The following is a 20506-nucleotide window of genomic DNA, read 5'->3' as shown; positions in this document are numbered from 1 at the left end:
GGTTAACTCTCTCCACTTGCCCATTGGATTGGGGATGATAGGAAGAAGAGAAATTAAATTTGATTTTAAGCTGATTACAGAGGGCCCTCCAGAATTTCGACACAAATTGAACGCCTCTATTCAAGACGATATGCGTGGGAAGCCCGTGAAGGCGAAAAAGGTGCACAAAAAGTTGTTTCGCCAACTGTGACGCAGAAGGAAGACCTGGAAGTGGAATAAAATGTGCCATCTTGGAGAAACGATCAACGACCACCCAAATGACTGTGTTGCCCTGGGATGAAGGCAGGTCTGTTAGAAAGTCCATAACAATCTGAGACCATGGTAGCTCAGGAACAGGTAGAGGATGAAGGAGGCCGGCAGGCTTCTGACGAGGAGTCTTGTCCCGGGCACAGACTGTACAAGCCCGAACAAAATCAGCAACATCTGCTTCCAGGGTAGGCCACCAATAAAATCGAGAGATGAGCTGGATGGACTTTTTGATGCCAGCATGGCCGGCAAGGTGTGAGGAGTGTCCCCACCTGAGGATCCTGAGGCGCTGGCGTGGAGGGACGAAAGTCTTTCCAGGAGGAGTTTGTCTGATGGAAGCTGGGGAAGCGGAGATCAGACACTCAGGAGGAATAATGTGTTGCAGGGAGGCTTCCATTTCAGAGGCATCCGAGGAACGAGAGAGGGCGTCAGCCCTGATGTTCTTGTCAGCAGGGCGAAAATGAATCTCAAAGTTAAAACGGGCAAAAAACAATGACCACCTAGCCTGGCGTGGGTTCAGCCGTTGGGCAGACTGAAGATAAGAGAGATTCTTGTGATCTGTGTATATGATAATTGGGTATTTGGACCCCTCCAGCAGGTGCCTCTATTCCTCGAGGGCTAGTTTTATGGCCAGCAGTTCTCGATCACCAATGGAGTAATTTTTCTCCGCCGGAGAGAAAGTCCTAGAAAAGAAACCACAAGTAACGTTATGTCCAGAAGAGTTTTTTTGTAGGAGTACAGCTCCGGCTCCCACCGAGGAGGCGTCTACCTCCAGTGAGAAGGGTTTAGATGGATCAGGTCTGGAGAGTACAGGAGCAGAAGAAAAGGCGGTTTTGAGACGGTTGAATGCCTTGTCCGCTTGAGGAGGCCAGGACTTAGGGTTGGCGTTTTTCTTGGTTAGGGCCACAATTGGGGCCACAATGGTGGAAAAATGCGGAATAAATTGTCGGTAGTAATTGGCAAACCCCAAGAAACGTTGGATAGCACGGAGTCCGGAGGGGCGTGGCTAATCTAACACGGCTGACAGTTTGTCTGGGTCCATTTGAAGTCCCTGGCCAGAGACTAAATATCCTAGGAAGGGAAGAGATTGGCATTCAAAGAGACATTTCTCCATCTTGGCATATAATTGATTGTCACGGAGTCTCTGAAGAACCAGGCGGACATGCCGGCGGTGTTCTTCGAGGTTAGAAGAGAAAATCAAAATGTCGTCCAAGTAGACCACAACACAGGTATATAACAAATCACGAAAAATGTCATTTACAAAGTCCTGGAAGACAGCAGGGGCGTTGCAGAGCCCAAAGGGCATAACCAGATATTCAAAGTGTCCGTCTCTGGTGTTAAATGCGGTCTTCCATTTGTCCCCTTCCCTGATGCGGATGAGATTATATGCACCTCTTAAATCCAATTTGGTGAAGATGTTAGCGCCACGTAGGCGGTCAAAGATTTCCGAGATAAGAGGCAGGGGATAGCGGTTTTTTATAGTGATCTTATTAAGACCGCGGTAATCGATGCAAGGCCGTAAGGAACCGTCTTTTTTGGAGACAAAGAAGAACCCTCCTCCGGCAGGGGAGGAAGACTTGCGGATAAATCCCCTTTTTTAATTTTCTTGGATGTACTCCGTCATGGCTTGTGTTTCAGGAGATGACAGAGGATAGATTCTGCCCCGGGGTGGAGTAGTACCAGGAAGGAGATCAATAGGGCAGTCATAAGGCCTGTGAGGAGGCAAAGTCTCTGCTTGTTTTTTGCAAAAAACATCGGCATAGTCCAGATAGGCCTTGGGGAGACCTGGTATAGGAGGAGCCATATGGGTTTGACTGGCAGGACTGGGAGCAGACGTGAGGCATTTTTTGTAGCAAGAAGTACCCCGGTTCTTGATTTCCCCGGTGGTCCAGTCAAGGGTAGGGGAATGGCGTTGAAGCCAAGGCAGTCCGAGAAGAATTTCAGAAGTGCAGTTAGAGAGGACCAGAAATTCAATTTTTCCTTGATGAGGTCCAATGCACATTAACAGGGGTTCTGTGCGGTAACGCACAGTACAGTCTAATCTTTCACCATTAACTGAGGCGATGTAGAGAGGTCTGGCAAGACTGGTCACTGGGATGTTGAACCTGTTAACGAAAGAGGCCAAAATAAAATTTCCTGCAGATCCAGAATCCAAGAAGGCCACAGCAGAGAAGGAGGAGTCAGAAGAAGAAATCCGCACAGGCACAGCAAGACGTGGAGAAGCAGAGTTCACACCTAGAGCTGTCTCACCTTTGTGCAGGATCGGAGTGCGTCTTTCCTGACGTGGAGGACGGATAGGACAATCCTTCAAGAAGTGTTCGGTACTGGCACAGTACAGGCATAGGTTCTCATTGCGCCGGCGTGTCCTCTCTTGAGGTGTCAGGCGAGACCGGTCTACTTGCATAGCCTCCACGGCGGAAGGCACAGGAACAGATTGCAGTGGACCAGAGAAGAGAGGAGCCGGGGAGAGAAACCGCCTAGTGCGAACAAAGTCCATATCCTGATGGAGCTCCTGGCGTCTTTCGTAAAAACGCATGTCAATGCGGGTGGCAAAATGAATAAGTTCATGCAGGTTAGCAGGGATTTCACATGTGGCCAGCACATCTTTGATGTTACTGGATAGGCCTTTTTTGAAGGTCGCGCAGAGGGCCTCGTTATTCCAAGATAATTCGGAGGCGAGAGTACGAAATTGGATGGCGTACTCGCCTACTGAAGAATTACCCTGGACCAGGTTCAGCAGGGCAGTCTCGGCAGAAGAAGCTCAGGCTGGTTCCTCAAAGACACTTTGAATCTCCGCAAAGAAAGACTGTACGGAGGCAGTGACAGGATCATTGCAGTCCCAGAGCGGTGTGGCCCATGATAGGGCTTTCCCAGACAGGAGACTAACCACGAAAGCCACCTTTGACCGTTCAGTTGGAAATTGGTCTGACATCATCTCCAAATGCAGGGAACATTGCGAGAGAAAACCACGACAAAGTCTAGAGTCCCCATCGAACTTGTCCGGCAACGATAAACGGAGGCTGGATGCGGCCACTCGCTGCGGAGGAGGTGCAGGAGCTGGCTGAGGAGATGGTTGCTGAAGCTGTGGTAGAAGTTGCTGTAGCATAACAGTCAGTTGAGACAGCTGATGGCCTTGTTGCGCTATCTGTTGCGACTGCTGGGCGACCACCGTGGTAAGGTCAGCGACAACTGGCAGCGGGACCTCAGCGGGATCCATGGCCGGATCTACTGTCAGGATTCGGCAGGCTGGAGGTGGATCCTCTGTGTCAGAGAGGGATTGGCGTGGACCGTGCCGGCGGACCGGTTCTAAGTTGCTACTGGTATTCACCAGAGCCCGCCGCAAAGCGGGATGGTCTTGCAGCGGCGGTAGCAACCAGGTCGTATCCACCGGCAATGGCTCAACCTCTCTGACTGCTGAGATAGGCGCGGTACAATGGATTAGGCAAGAGCAAGGTCGGACGTAGCAGAAGGTCAGGGCAGGCAGCAAGGATCGTAGTCAGGGGCAACGGCAAGAGGTCTGGAACACTGGCTTGTGACACACAAGGAACGCTTTCACTGGCACAATGGCAACAAGATCCGGCAAGGAAGGGAAGGGGAAGTGAGGTTAAATAGGGAAGTGCACAGGTGAACACACTAATTGAAACCAGGCACCAATCAGTGGCGCACCGGCCCTTTAAATCGCAGAGAGCCGGCGCGCGCGCGCGCCATAGGGAGCGGGGCCGCGCACGCCGGGACAGAACAGACGGGGAACGAGTCTGGTAAGCGGGCCGGGATGCCAACTGCGAGCGGGCGCATCCCGCATCGCGAATCGCATCCCGGCTAGGGACATTATCGCAGCGCTCCCGGTCAGCGGGTCTGACCGGGGCGCTGCGAACAGGAGAACGCTGCGAGCGCTCCGGGGAGGAGCGGGGACCCGGAACGCTCGGTGTAACAAGAGCCCACATACCTTTTTCCCTTTCATCGTCTTTATTCAGGGAGACACCAGTAATGTGAAGGGAGAAACTCATATTACTGCTCATTAGATTTTAAGGAAAAAGAAGCCTCTCTCAGTCACCGTGGTTTAAGCCAAACAAGGCTCAGTGCTGTATTATTTGAGAAATGTTTTCTGCTGACTTTAAAATTAATGAGCAGAAATATGATCTCCTCTCTTCATATCAATGGTCTGGTCCTGAGCAAACTGGAGCTGCGCTTTCAGAGAGTGTGACCGGGTATCACAACTAGAAGCGAGACATCTCAGCTGAAATGGAGAGATCTCTGCACTATGGTACTAATAACAATAGTTGCTTTATTATACTTTTTGACACCATACACAGGTTGTTTCTTTTGCTGGACAATGCATTTAACGGCTGAAATAAAAAAAAAAATGCATGATTTTAAGATTATTTTATAAACTAAATAATAAAAAGGAAAATTAGGAGAAAAAAAATCACAGTCTAAAGTCTAAAATAATAACTATATTGAAACATTAGGCAATTTTCTGAGGACACATGCTCTGAATGACCTCCTTAAAACTTTACCTTGTCACTCTTTGCTCCCCTGTCCCTGTCATTTTATGTCCCCTGACAACTCCTCCTCACAAAGAGCCCCTGCCTAGTTGTTACTGCTGGTCAGCAGAGCCTGAAGAAGTAAAGCGCATGGCAGAGGGTACATACAGTCTGACATAAAGGACCATAGTTGGCATTGGCCCTGTGCACCTGATTTCTTCCTTCACCACATCTTATTGGAAGCAGAGGAGCACGACCATTATTGCTGGCCACCAAGTTGGACAAAGAGGGACTGGAAATCTGCCTGATGCAGATGTCAGGTTCTTCATTATTGAAGTCCCTGAATATTCATTCTTGTTACATGGGGGGGGGGGGGGGGTGAGACCATGGCCACATCTCCACTTCGAGGTCAGAACACCTGAACGTAGAGTCCCAGACCCAGCTGTAAATCCCACCAACATGACTAAAATTTATTAACTAGCCTTTGAGAACCCTTTAACTATCTAAGCTACTTGAATGGGAAAAATATAAACATACACAAAGCACCAAACTTACTCTTCATGACTTTCGGAACATACTCAACCCACTGACGAATTGTTGAATCTCCCATCAAATATATCGTTTTACCAGCCAAACAAGTTTTAATATTATAAAAGGGGTTATAAGTTGTTAGGTTGCAGTATATCGTAAACCATTGGTTGTTCAGGAAATATCCACTGGGGAAAGGGGGGAACATCCCAGTTTGACATGCTGATGTTGACACTTTCATTGGGCGGTCTGAGAAATAAATGCACCAGAATAAAAAAATAAATAAAAAAAATTAGTTCCTAAAAGACTATGCTAAGACTATGTTCAGAGATGACTATGAGCCATAGAAAAAAGTTAGCATTCATACCTAAAGCTGGACATACAGTACATATTAGATAGCTGTGGGCCAAATGCCCCTTTGGTTGCCAGCCATCTCCTGATTTTCCCATACATATGCTTAATCAGTTCACATTTTTCAATTGAGAAAGGTCAGCTACTGTCCGACGCCTCTCGTGGGTGAGGACCAAAAGATTGGGTAGTTGAAATCCCACATAACTGATCCTACTCTCCTACATCATCTACTGATCCTACATCATCTACTGGGGCAGAGTCGGGATTCCACCATACACATTACATGATTAGCTAATCCTGCCGGAATCAATGGCTCAGTCAGCAAAAATCAAAGGTGTATGGCCATTGGGATAACTTACTGCTGTGGCTAGTAGTTGACATAATAATAATAATAATAATAATAATAATAATAATAATAATAATAATACATTTTGCAGTGTTATAGTGACAAAATAAAGCTTTTGAAGACAATTAGGCCGAGTTCACACTGCAAAATCTCCGGATGGAATTTCTGCTGATGATCCCATAGGTGGCTGCATTGCCATCCCCATAGATGGCAATGCATTTCTGAGTGGATCTGCTGAAAGATCTGCTCAAAAAAGCATTGCTGTCTATGGGGACAGCAATGCAGTCTGCACAGAAATTCCATCCAGAAATTCCTCAGTGTGAACCTGGCTTAAAAAGAATACTCCAGTGTAGGAACTTTTATCTATCTCTATGGGAGAGCTGGATATACAGTGTTCGGGTATCTTTGGCTTTTACATAGAGATACAGTACATACGTTGGCCACTGCTTCATTTGGGGGGTCCTGTGGACTGCCGGGGTGACTTGCAGGATATCGCGGGTTGTCACAGCAGTTGGACCCCGCACAATCAGACACTTATCCCCTATCCTTTGGATAGGGGATAAGTGTTCCTGCACTGGAGTACTCCTTTAAAAACTCAAGTAGTCAGTTTGCTTTTCGCAATTAGGAATTAACATGAATGTGACTCTAATGAATCCAAAAAGATATATGAAGATTAATATGACCAGTAATAAAAAAGAATAGTAAAAGGATTAAAGAACTTACCTGGACACTCCAGAACGTTAACACTTTCAATTAGTTTAGGAATCTCTACTCCATAACTGAAGGACCTTTAATGGATCAGAAAAAGGGTAAGAAAACATTTCAGCCCCATAGTATATATCCAGGTGGACAAAGGCTACACAATGGTTGTTACGCCGAGCGCTCCGGGTTCCCGCTCCTCCCCGGAGCGCTCGCTTCACCTCCTCCGCTGCAGCGCTCCGGTCACGTCCTCTGACCCGGGGCGCTGCGATCCTGCTGCTAGCCGGGATGCGATTCGCGATGCGGGTAGCGCCCGCTCGCGATGCGCACCCCGGCTCTCCTACCTGACTCGCTCCCCGTCTGTTCTGTCCCGGCGCGCGCGGCCCCGCTCCCTAGGGCGCGCGCGCGCCGGGTCTCTGCGATTTAAAGGGCCACTGCGCCGCTGATTGGCGCAGTGGTTCCAATTAGAGTTATCACCTGTGCACTCCCTATATTACCTCACTTCCCTTGCACTCCCTTGCCGGATCTTGTTGCCTTAGTGCCAGTGAAAGCGTTCCTTGTGTGTCCCTTGCCAGTGTTTCCAGACCTTCTGCCGTTGCCCTTGACTACGATCCTTGCTGCCTGCCCCGACCTTCTGCTACGTCCGACCTTGCTTCTGCCTACTCCCTTGTACCGCGCCTATCTTCAGCAGCCAGAGAGGTGAGCCGTTGCTAGTGGATACGACCTGGTCACTACCGCCGCAGCAAGACCATCCCGCTTTGCGGCGGGCTCTGGTGAAAACCAGTAGTGGCTTAGAACCGGTCCACTAGCACGGTCCACGCCAATCCCTCTCTGGCACAGAGGGTCCACTACCTGCCAGCCGGCATCGTGACAGTAGATCCGGCCATGGATCCCGCTGAAGTTCCTCTGCCAGTTGTCGCTGACCTCACCACGGTGGTCGCCCAGCAGTCACAACAGATTGCGCAACAAGGCCAACAGCTGTCTCAACTGACCGTTTTGCTACAACAGTTGCTACCACAGCTTCAGCAGTCATCTCCTCCGCCAGCTCCTGCACCTCCTCCGCAGCGAGTGGCCGCTCCTGGGATACGCTTATCCTTGCCGGATAAGTTTGATGGGGACTCTAAGTTTTGCCGTGGCTTCCTTTCCCAATGTTCCCTGCATCTGGAGATGATGTCGGACCTGTTTCCCACTGAAAGGTCTAAGGTGGCTTTCGTAGTCAGTCTTCTGTCCGGAAAAGCCCTGTCATGGGCCACACCGCTCTGGGACCGCAATGACCCCGTCACTGCCTCTGTACACTCCTTCTTCTCGGAAATCCGAAGTGTCTTTGAGGAACCTGCCCGAGCCTCTTCTGCTGAGACTGCCCTGTTGAACCTGGTCCAGGGTAATTCTTCCGTTGGCGAGTATGCCGTACAATTCCGTACACTTGCTTCAGAATTGTCCTGGAATAATGAGGCCCTCTGCGCGACCTTCAAAAAAGGCCTATCCAGCAACATTAAAGATGTTCTGGCCGCACGAGAAATTCCTGCTAATCTACATGAACTTATTCACCTAGCCACTCGCATTGACATGCGTTTTTCTGAAAGGCGTCAGGAACTCCGCCAAGATATGGACTCTGTTCGCACGAGGCGTTTCGTCTCCTCGGCTCCTCTCTCCTCTGGTCCCCTGCAATCTGTTCCTGTGCCTCCCGCCGTGGAGGCTATGCAGGTCTACCGGTCTCGCCTGACACCTCAAGAGAGGACACGACGCCGTATGGAGAACCTCTGCCTGTACTGTGCTAGTACCGAACACTTCCTGAGGGATTGTCCTATCCGTCCTCCCCGCCTGGAAAGACGTACGCTGACTCCGCACAAAGGTGAGACAGTCCTTGATGTCTACTCTGCTTCTCCACGTCTTACTGTGCCTGTGCGGATGTCTGCTTCTGCCTTCTCCTTCTCTACAGTGGCCTTCTTGGACTCTGGTTCTGCAGGAAATTTTATTTTGGCCTCTCTCGTCAACAAGTTCAACATCCCAGTGACCAGTCTCGCCAGACCCCTCTACATCAATTGTGTAAATAATGAAAGATTGGACTGTACCATACGTTTCCGCACGGAGCCCCTTCTTATGAGCATCGGATCTCATCATGAGAGGATTGAACTTTTGGTCCTCCCCAATTGCACCTCGGAGATTCTCCTTGGACTTCCCTGGCTTCAACTTCATTCCCCAACCCTGGATTGGTCCACTGGGGAGATCAAGAGTTGGGGGTCCTCTTGTTCCAAGAACTGTCTAAAACCGGTTCCCAGTAACCCTTGCCGTAACTCTGTGGTTCCTCCAGTAACCGGTCTCCCTAAGGCCTATATGGACTTCGCGGATGTTTTCTGCAAAAAACAAGCTGAGACTCTACCTCCTCACAGGCCTTATGATTGCCCTATCGACCTCCTCCCGGGTACTACTCCACCCCGGGGCAGAATTTATCCTCTCTCTGCCCCAGAGACTCTTGCCATGTCCGAATACGTCCAGGAGAATCTAAAAAGGGGCTTTATCCGTAAATCCTCCTCTCCTGCCGGAGCCGGATTTTTCTTTGTCTCCAAAAAAGATGGCTCCCTACGTCCTTGCATTGACTACCGCGGTCTTAATAAAATCACGGTTAAGAACCGCTACCCCTTACCCCTCATCTCTGAACTCTTTGATCGCCTCCAAGGTGCCCACATCTTCACTAAATTGGACTTAAGAGGCGCCTATAACCTCATCCGCATCAGAGAGGGGGACGAGTGGAAAACGGCATTTAACACCAGAGATGGACACTTTGAGTATCTGGTCATGCCCTTTGGACTGTGCAATGCCCCTGCCGTCTTCCAAGACTTTGTCAATGAAATTTTTCGTGATTTATTATACTCCTGTGTTGTGGTATATCTGGACGATATCCTAATTTTTTCTGCCAATCTAGAGGAACACCGCCGGCATGTCCGTATGGTTCTTCAGAGACTTCGTGACAACCAACTCTATGCCAAAATTGAGAAATGTCTGTTTGAATGCCAATCTCTTCCTTTTCTAGGATATTTGGTCTCTGGCCAGGGACTACAGATGGATCCAGACAAACTCTCTGCCGTCTTAAATTGGCCACGCCCCTCCGGACTCCGTGCTATCCAACGCTTTTTGGGGTTCGCCAATTATTACAGGCAATTTATTCCACATTTTTCTACCATTGTGGCTCCTATCGTGGCTTTAACCAAGAAAAATGCTGATCCCAAGTCCTGGCCTCCTCAAGCAGAAGACTCCTTTAAACAACTCAAGTCTGCCTTTTCTTCGGCTCCCGTGCTCTCCAGACCTGACCCTTCCAAACCCTTCCTTTTGGAGGTTGATGCCTCCTCAGTAGGAGCTGGAGCTGTTCTTCTACAAAAAAATCCTTCCGGGCATGCTGTCACTTGTGGTTTTTTCTCTAGGACCTTCTCTCCAGCGGAGAGGAACTACTCCATCGGGGATCGAGAGCTTCTAGCCATTAAATTAGCACTTGAGGAATGGAGGCATCTGCTGGAGGGATCAAGATTTCCTGTTATTATCTACACCGACCACAAGAACCTCTCCTACCTCCAGTCTGCCCAACGGCTGAATCCTCGCCAGGCCCGGTGGTCTCTGTTCTTTGCCCGATTTAATTTTGAGATTCACTTTCGTCCTGCCGATAAGAACATTAGAGCCGATGCTCTCTCTCGTTCCTCGGATGCCTCAGAAGTTGATCTCCCTCCGCAACACATCATTCCACCTGACTGCCTGATCTCCACTTCTCCTGCCTCCATCAGACAGACCCCTCCAGGAAAGACCTTTGTTTCTCCACGCCAACGCCTCGGAATCCTCAAATGGGGTCACTCCTCCCATCTCGCAGGTCATGCGGGCATCAAGAAATCTGTGCAACTCATCTCCCGCTTCTATTGGTGGCCGACTCTGGAGACGGATGTTGGGGACTTTGTGCGAGCCTGCACTATCTGTGCCCGGGATAAGACTCCTCGCCAGAAGCCCGCTGGTTTTCTTCATCCTCTGCCTGTCCCCGAACAGCCTTGGTCTCTGATTGGTATGGATTTTATTACTGATTTACCCCCTTCCCGTGGCAACACCGTTATTTGGGTGGTCGTTGATCGATTCTCCAAAATGGCACATTTCATTCCTCTTCCTGGTCTTCCTTCTGCGCCTCAGTTGGCTAAACAATTTTTTGTACACATTTTTCGTCTTCACGGGTTGCCTACGCAGATTGTCTCGGATAGAGGGGTCCAATTCGTGTCTAAATTCTGGAGAGCTCTCTGTAAACAACTCAAGATTAAATTAAATTTTTCCTCTGCATATCATCCCCAGTCCAATGGACAAGTAGAAAGAATTAACCAGATCCTGGGTGATTATTTGCGACATTTTGTTTCCTCCCGCCAGGATGACTGGGCAGATCTCCTTCCATGGGCCGAATTCTCGTATAACTTCAGGGTCTCTGAATCTTCCTCCAAATCCCCATTTTTCGTGGTGTACGGCCGTCACCCTCTTCCCCCCCTCCCTACCCCCTTGCCCTCTGGTCTGCCCGCTGTGGATGAAATTTCTCGTGACCTTTCCATTATATGGAGAGAGACCCAAAATTCTCTCTTACAGGCTTCTTCACGCATGAAGAGGTTCGCGGATAAGAAAAGAAGAGCTCCCCCCGTTTTTTCCCCTGGAGACAAGGTATGGCTCTCCGCTAAATATGTCCGCTTCCGTGTCCCTAGCTACAAGTTGGGACCACGCTATCTTGGTCCTTTCAAAATTCTGTGTCAAATTAATCCTGTCTCTTATAAACTTCTTCTTCCTCCTTCTCTTCGTATCCCTAATGCCTTTCACGTCTCTCTTCTCAAACCACTCATCCTCAACCGTTTTTCTCCCAAATCTGTTCCTCCCACTCCTGTTTCCGGCTCCTCGGACGTCTTCTCGGTCAAGGAGATTTTGGCTGCCAAAAAGGTCAGAGGAAAAAATTTTTTTTTAGTAGACTGGGAGGGTTGTGGTCCTGAAGAGAGATCCTGGGAACCTGAGGACAACATCCTTGACAAAAGTCTGCTCCTCAGGTTCTCAGGCTCCAAGAAGAGGGGGAGACCCAAGGGGGGGGGTACTGTTACGCCGAGCGCTCCGGGTTCCCGCTCCTCCCCGGAGCGCTCGCTTCACCTCCTCCGCTGCAGCGCTCCGGTCACGTCCTCTGACCCGGGGCGCTGCGATCCTGCTGCTAGCCGGGATGCGATTCGCGATGCGGGTAGCGCCCGCTCGCGATGCGCACCCCGGCTCTCCTACCTGACTCGCTCCCCGTCTGTTCTGTCCCGGCGCGCGCGGCCCCGCTCCCTAGGGCGCGCGCGCGCCGGGTCTCTGCGATTTAAAGGGCCACTGCGCCGCTGATTGGCGCAGTGGTTCCAATTAGAGTTATCACCTGTGCACTCCCTATATTACCTCACTTCCCTTGCACTCCCTTGCCGGATCTTGTTGCCTTAGTGCCAGTGAAAGCGTTCCTTGTGTGTCCCTTGCCAGTGTTTCCAGACCTTCTGCCGTTGCCCTTGACTACGATCCTTGCTGCCTGCCCCGACCTTCTGCTACGTCCGACCTTGCTTCTGCCTACTCCCTTGTACCGCGCCTATCTTCAGCAGCCAGAGAGGTGAGCCGTTGCTAGTGGATACGACCTGGTCACTACCGCCGCAGCAAGACCATCCCGCTTTGCGGCGGGCTCTGGTGAAAACCAGTAGTGGCTTAGAACCGGTCCACTAGCACGGTCCACGCCAATCCCTCTCTGGCACAGAGGGTCCACTACCTGCCAGCCGGCATCGTGACAATGGTAAAAGGAAAAAAAATAAAAAACGGGAACTCTACCGCATTTTTGCTGTTGATTTCAGCAGTGTGTCTGATTTTAGTCTTTTTTTTTTTTTTTAAGTCACAGTTCAACATTATGCTATGAATGTTGTGGGGCAGGAGTCCAGTATATTTCTGAGATGCGCATTCCCCCCGCCCTCTCACCACTGACTGACAGCTTTCTTTTAAAACAAAGGTACACCTCACTACCAGTATGAGTGGTCCTGTTTTGCACATGGAGCAATGGTGTATGAATGTTTGTGAGTGTTTAAGACTAACCGTAGGCTGTGTGGGTGCTAAAGAGAATCTGCATTGTCCATGAAAGCTTGTTATGCCAGCATTCTTCTAGTCATGGGGTGCAGGCATTGTGGACTAGTGATCTTGGGGTGATGGGGGGTGTCCTCCTACAATCTCAAGAATAAGACTTCTGAAGCTCCTTGAATGGGGCAGCAGTTCACTTACTATACAGAAATTTAGGTGCACTACTGTGGTAGATGTATACAGTGACATTGGCTAATCCCTCAACACTGATGTTAAAATTGAGACATTCGCCAGTGTATCCTTATATAAAGGACACACCAGAGCCCGCACACCAACGCCAAGGTTTCTCAGATGGCACGGGACCTAACGCTAACCTACCTGTGCGTAATAAGCAAAAACCAGGGGCCAGTGGGCAATTACAGCAGCACTAGGTCGACATGCAGCCTGCTCCCAGTTCCCTCCAGCGTGACTGAGCACACATACAATGGAAGGGGGGAGAGAGGCTACAAGCCCCACCCAAGTTGGCTGATATAGGTGCATGGCCTCACAGGTGCAACCCTAATGCTGCCTGGAAAGTGTTCAAGGCGCATTAACATATGGAGTTTACACACCTCCACGTATAAATTTACAAACAACAACAAAAAACGTGGTCTCAAATGGCTGGAGGTGCTCAACCCCAAATGCAGTTGTGCATATATACTGGGGGAGCAGATCCTGCCCTTGTAGTCCGTTGCTAGGGGCGATCCCCAGCATAAAAATGCATACAATGGAGGATGCCTGCAGCGGACTACAAGTGCCACAATAGAATCCTACACCAGATAAACGGTGTGGATGTGTAACAATTAGAATAATACAATACAGAAATTTAGGTGCACTACTGTGGTAGATGTATACAGTGATATTGGCTAATCCCTCAACACTGATGTTAAAATTGAGACATTCGCCAGTGTATCCTTATATAAAGGACACACCAGAGCCCGCACACCAACGCCAAGGTTTCTCAGATGGCACGGGACCTAACGCTAACCTACCTGTGCGTAATAAGCAAAAACCAGGGGCCAGTGGGCAATTACAGCAGCACTAGGTCGACATGCAGCCTGCTCCCAGTTCCCTCCAGCGTGACTGAGCACACATACAATGGAAGGGGGAGAGAGGCTACAAGCCCCACCCAAGTTGGCTGATATAGGTGCATGGCCTCACAGGTGCAACCCTAATGCTGCCTGGAAAGTGTTCAAGGCGCATTAACATATGGAGTTTACACACCTCCACGTATAAATTTACAAACAACAACAAAAAACGTGGTCTCAAATGGCTGGAGGTGCTCAACCCCAAATGCAGTTGTGCATATATACTGGGGGAGCAGATCCTGCCCTTGTAGTCCGTTGCTAGGGGAGATCCCCAGCATAAAAATGCATACAATGGAGGATGCCTGCAGCGGACTACAAGTGCCACAATAGAATCCTACACCAGATAAACGGTGTGGATGTGTAACAATTAGAATAATACAATACAGAAATTTAGGTGCACTACTGTGGTAGATGTATACAATGACATTGGCTAATCCCTCAACACTGATGTTAAAATTGAGACATTCGCCAGTGTATCCTTATATAAAGGACACACCAGAGCCCGCACACCAACGCCAAGGTTTCTCAGATGGCACGGGACCTAATGCTAACCTACCTGTGCGTAATAAGCAAAAACCAGGGGCCAGTGGGCAATTACAGCAGCACTAGGTCGACATGCAGCCTGCTCCCAGTTCCCTCCAGCGTGACTGAGCACACATACAATGGAAGGGGGAGAGAGGCTACAAGCCCCACCCAAGTTGGCTGATATAGGTGCATGGCCTCACAGGTGCAACCCTAATGCTGCCTGGAAAGTGTTCAAGGCGCATTAACATATGGAGTTTACACACCTCCACGTATAAATTTACAAACAACAACAAAAAACGTGGTCTCAAATGGCTGGAGGTGCTCAACCCCAAATGCAGTTGTGCATATATACTGGGGGAGCAGATCCTGCCCTTGTAGTCCGTTGCTAGGGGAGATCCCCAGCATAAAAATGCATACAATGGAGGATGCCTGCAGCGGACTACAAGTGCCACAATAGAATCCTACACCAGATAAACGGTGTGGATGTGTAACAATTAGAATAATACAATACAGAAATTTAGGTGCACTACTGTGGTAGATGTATACAATGACATTGGCTAATCCCTCAACACTGATGTTAAAATTGAGACATTCGCCAGTGTATCCTTATATAAAGGACACACCAGAGCCAGCACACCAACGCCAAGGTTTCTCAGATGGCACGGGACCTAACGCTAACCTACCTGTGCGTAATAAGCAAAAACCAGGGGCCAGTGGGCAATTACAGCAGCACTAGGTCGACATGCAGCCTACTCCCAGTTCCCTCCAGCGTGACTGAGCACACATACAATGGAAGGGGGGAGAGAGGCTACAAGCCCCACCCAAGTTGGCTGATATAGGTGCATGGCCTCACAGGTGCAACCCTAATGCTGCCTGGAAAGTGTTCAAGGCGCATTAACATATGGAGTTTACACACCTCCACGTATAAATTTACAAACAACAACAAAAAACGTGGTCTCAAATGGCTGGAGGTGCTCAACCCCAAATGCAGTTGTGCATATATACTGGGGGAGCAGATCCTGCCCTTGTAGTCCGTTGCTAGGGGCGATCCCCAGCATAAAAATGCATACAATGGAGGATGCCTGCAGCGGACTACAAGTGCCACAATAGAATCCTACACCAGATAAACGGTGTGGATGTGTAACAATTAGAATAATACAATACAGAAATTTAGGTGCACTACTGTGGTAGATGTATACAGTGACATTGGCTAATCCCTCAACACTGATGTTAAAATTGAGACATTCGCCAGTGTATCCTTATATAAAGGACACACCAGAGCCCGCACACCAACGCCAAGGTTTCTCAGATGGCACGGGACCTAACGCTAACCTACCTGTGCGTAATAAGCAAAAACCAGGGGCCAGTGGGCAATTACAGCAGCACTAGGTCGACATGCAGCCTGCTCCCAGTTCCCTCCAGCGTGAGGGAACTGGGAGCAGGCTGCATGTCGACCTAGTGCTGCTGTAATTGCCCACTGGCCCCTGGTTTTTGCTTATTACGCACAGGTAGGTTAGCGTTAGGTCCCGTGCCATCTGAGAAACCTTGGCGTTGGTGTGCGGGCTCTGGTGTGTCCTTTATATAAGGATACACTGGCGAATGTCTCAATTTTAACATCAGTGTTGAGGGATTAGCCAATGTCACTGTATACATCTACCACAGTAGTGCACCTAAATTTCTGTATTGTATTATTCTAATTGTTACACATCCACACCGTTTATCTGGTGTAGGATTCTATTGTGGCACTTGTAGTCTGCTGCAGGCATCCTCCATTGTATGCATTTTTATGCTGGGGATCGCCCCTAGCAACGGACTACAAGGGCAGGATCTGCTCCCCCAGTATATATGCACAACTGCATTTGGGGTTGAGCACCTCCAGCCATTTGAGACCACGTTTTTTGTTGTTGTTAGCAGTTCACTTACTCTATCACTTGTCCTTTCATTATCTATGGAAGATAGCTGAGTACTGTACTTGGCCATCTTTGGCACTCCCAAAGACAAATAGAGCACTGGTTGAGACAGTATGTGCACTGGCCCTCCATTCGGACAGGAGTTATATTCTTGAGACTGTGGAGGGGTTTCCAGCAGTGGGGCCCCCTTGCCCCACAATTAGACACTTAGAGGGAAATTCATCAAGAACTGTGTAGAGGAAAAGTTGACCAGTTGCCCAAAGCAACCAATCAATATCTGTGCCTAAACTTGGCAGAAGTATTACCTCCAAAATCCTCATAAACCTGGGTATCATTGCATTCATGAAAAAGATTATGGGTTTGGGCCTACTGGAGGATTTTCTAGTACTCTGGTGGGCCAGCATGACAATACAGAGCATGTGGAGTGCTAACTTGTTAAGATCCACCCCATAAACTACTGGAGGAGGTGCTGGGTCAGGTTAAGACTTATGTCCAGCAACCTAACTATGTATTCAGCGACCAGAGGAAAACCTCACTGTGCTGCCTTCGCAATGTATTTTACATGCTTGGCACTCAGCAGGGTCTGTTCCTTTAAGACCCTCCATTTTCTTGAAGCCTAGAGGCGGGCCTTCTCTCTAAAGCCTAGGGCTAGCTCCGGCACGTCTCATTCATTCCAGCTCCAGCCACCACAGTGACCAGATCCACAGGACTTCTTAAAGCTAATACAGACTGCAAATCTGATAAATACCAAAGCCTGTGAGTACGGAATTGTTAGTTATCTTGTGTAGAGAGATGCTAGGCATTGTAGATAGATAATGTGTTTTCAGTGTGTAGTAAGTGAGCACATGTTAGACTATCTATGTATTAGCTATACATAATGTAAGGCACTTGAATAGCCATGCTTATATTTATCTTTCATATGTTTGTTTTACAGTTTTTACCGCGTGTGTTCATTATATCTCAGTAAAGATTACATCAGTTAAGCAACCAGCGTGTCTTTCCTTGAGATTCGGTATAAACTTGATGTGAAGCTGTGTCCACGAGACAGCGGAGACATTATACTCACCATTATATAAGTCTATGCATGTTACATCAAGCAAATGATCTACTTATTTAAAACATGCTTTCTACTTACACTTAAATTGAGTATTTACCTCATAAAGAGCTTCTTCTGTTCATCAGTGAAAGAAGTGTAAGGTTTGTTTCCACTCTTCAGAGATATGAAAGCCTCACAAGCTACACCGGAAGGTCTCATGCAGTAGAAGGACTCTCCGTACCTTTTATCCACATATTCACATTTTTCTCCCTTTTCATCTAAAGAAAAGTCACATCTTGTGGAAACCGTATTACTGTTGTTGAGGAATAATCCAGTATACGAAATATAGTTGTATTGATGGTTTCTTGCCTTCCATAAAGCAGAGATTCCTTCACTAGGATGGATCAAGAGAATAGATATCTTCACTTGACCTTTCCAAAACAGAGTGAAATACACATTATAGGTCCCATTGTGAAAATCCTCAATTTTCCCTGAAGCTCCAGCAACAAGGTTTGGGGAAAAAATCCGAGCTCGTAAGAAGTCTCCTCCATAAGTCTTCTTTTCTCCCAAGTAGTTATACATATCGACTCGAACTGTTATATTGTCTCCAACACAGTATGTAGGTTTATAATTTACAATGGTTGCTGTGCTATTATTGGCACTGGTTGTTTGATTTAGGTATGTGAAGTCCACGTTTGGCATAGACCAATTTACATGATTCAACATCTCACTTATTTGTTGGTCTATCTTTCCTGGTTTTTGTAAAATGTTTGGGATTTCAGCATTTCTCCAAGCAGAGAAAATGCTATATCGGTTTTGAAGGTTAATAAAGTTGTTGGGCTGATGAGAAATTAGCATTAGTTACATAGGTATAAATCCTGTTTACATGGTGTGATCTCTTATCTCATTGAAGAACCTACCTTAAGATGAATGATGAAGCTAAACAAGGTGGTAATAAGTATTGTAAGACCAACAATTATCATAAATGTTATTTTGTCAGATTTGGACATTCTATTGGTTTTCCTAAAACAGAAGAATTCAAGTCAGTTCAGAACCATGTGTAAAAGCTTTAAATGGCAATAGTGAAAGCTACATGACATTTTCCTATGCCATGTGTGTGTCCCTTACAAAGCTCTCCCGTGAGTAACAGCACAGGTTGCGCTGTCTTTGTGTTCTTTTTTCTTTCCATACATATCCAAAGTCCCACTCTATGTCACTGAGGTCCTCTCTTAGTTGATGAAAATTCACCTAAAGTTTCATGTTTTTGTAGCCTCACTCCTCTTATAGGATACATTAAAACATATTATATTGTGGTCACTATTACCAAGGTGACTCCCTACCTCTACTTTGGATACTGTATGTGGCCTATTGCTTAGTATAAGGTCAAGAAGTGGGAAAGTTAATTGTCCTTTATTATTCCCCAAAAACTGTTTCCTATTCTGGACCTGCAGTCTATATACCATATTTATCGGCGTATAACACGCACTTTTTAGGCAAAAATTTTTAGCCTAAAGTCTGTGTGCGTGTTATACGCCGATACACCCCCAGGAAAGGCAGGGGGAGAGAGGCCGTCGCTGCCCGCTTCTCTCCCCCTGCCTTTCCTGGGGGTCTAGAGCCCTGCTGCCGGCCCTTTTCACCCCCTGGTTATCGGCGCCGCTGCCCGCTCTGTCCCCCTGACTATCGGTGCCGGCGCCGATAGCCAGGGGGAGAGAAGCGGCGCCGACAGCCAGGGGTAGAGAAGGGGCAGCGGCACCCATTGCCGGCGCCGCTGCCCCGTTGCCTCCCCCCATCCCCGGTGGCATAATTACCTGAGTCCGGTCCGCGCTGCTCCAGGCCTCCGTCGTGCGTCCCCGGCGTCATTGCTATGCGCTGAACGGCGCGGCGCATGACGTCAGAGCGCCGCGCCGTGCATAGCAACGACGCTGGGGACGCACGACGGAGGCCTGGAGCAGCGGAGCAGTGCGGACCGGACTCAGGTAATTATGCCACCGGGGATGGGGGGAGGCAACGGGGCAGTGGCGCCGGCAATGGGTGCAACTGCCCCTTCTCTCCCCCGATAACCAGGGGGTGAAAAGGGCCGACAGCAGCGCTCTAGACCCCCAGGAAAGGCAGGGGGAGAGAAGCGGGCAGCGACGGCCTCTCTCCCCCTGCCTTTCCTGGGGGTATATCGGGGTATACACGCACACACACGCACCCTCATTTTTTCATGAATATTTGGGTAAAAAACTTTTTTTACCCAAATATCCTTGGTAAAATGAGGGTGCGTGTTATAGGCCGGTGCGTGGTATACCCCGATAAATACGGTAATAATATAATAATATGTCCCTTCTTTTCTATCCCATATGTTTGTCTTATTATTAGGTTTTCTGCTGCTTCCATTATACCTGGCCAGACTCCCATCAGTAATTTATTGTTCATTCCCCCTCCCCTTATTTACACCCACAGAGACTCTACATGATAATTTTTCTCACCATATCTACTTGCAGATTGGGCCTAGACAATATTTTACATATAAGCAAATGAATGCACTATTTACTATGCCACTATCAATGAACTATATACCATGCCACCACAAATTGTATATATACCGCACCTCCATTAATGATCCACAGTCATTATCAGCTCATCTCCAGTAGTTCCAAATTGCAGCTCAGATAAGGCAGGGCAGCACACATCAAGGGAAAAAAAAGGCAAATCCAGTGCAGATCAGGTGCAGTGCAGTAATCCCATTTATTGTGCAACTAAAGTCATAAGCGTAGACACCAATGATGTGGGAGTATGATTAATTGAGGTGACACCCAAAACGATTCATCTGTGTCTACACTAATGACCTTAAATGCACAATAAATGAAATTATTGCATTCTAAATCTGTAAATCTCACCATATACATATATATATATATATATATATATATATATATATATATGGTAGGCCTCAGGGGTAAAGGCAGTACAGTCAGGGTATTGTTTCAGTATATCAGGGGTTAATTTTAACCCTATAGTTCATGACGCCAGGCTGAGGGCTATTATGCTGAGATGATTCTCTGGCCTATCGCCGCCCTTCCCAGTGACAACAGGTGCATAAGAATAAATATTGAAGGTCCACAAGGTAGTTGAATTTGAACTTGCATAAACTTTACTTAACGGCTTGCGGTACATCCACTGAGTAGTAACAGTCT

General features: G+C 48.2%; 1 protein-coding gene across 1 annotated transcript in view; it reads right to left on the bottom strand.

Annotated features, from left to right (window-relative positions):
- The window catches only part of LOC130296268 (NXPE family member 1-like), a 32036-nt gene extending 13516 nt beyond the window's left edge, over positions 1 to 18520 (bottom strand). The window contains exons 1-5 of the mRNA XM_056547660.1: positions 18456 to 18520; positions 18248 to 18350; positions 17446 to 18167; positions 6679 to 6743; positions 5286 to 5507 (exon numbers count right to left, since the gene is read on the bottom strand). Coding sequence (XP_056403635.1) covers positions 5286 to 5507; positions 6679 to 6743; positions 17446 to 18167; positions 18248 to 18350; positions 18456 to 18520 — 1177 coding nt within the window. The remainder of the gene's footprint in view (positions 1 to 5285; positions 5508 to 6678; positions 6744 to 17445; positions 18168 to 18247; positions 18351 to 18455) is intronic.
- Between the last annotated feature and the right edge of the window lie 1986 nt (positions 18521 to 20506).

This window comes from Hyla sarda, chromosome 12 (genome assembly GCF_029499605.1).
Source record: "Hyla sarda isolate aHylSar1 chromosome 12, aHylSar1.hap1, whole genome shotgun sequence".
Classification (NCBI taxonomy): domain Eukaryota; kingdom Metazoa; phylum Chordata; class Amphibia; order Anura; family Hylidae; genus Hyla; species Hyla sarda.
Note: the sequence above shows the minus strand (reverse complement) of the source record. Positions and strands in the feature narration are given on the sequence as shown.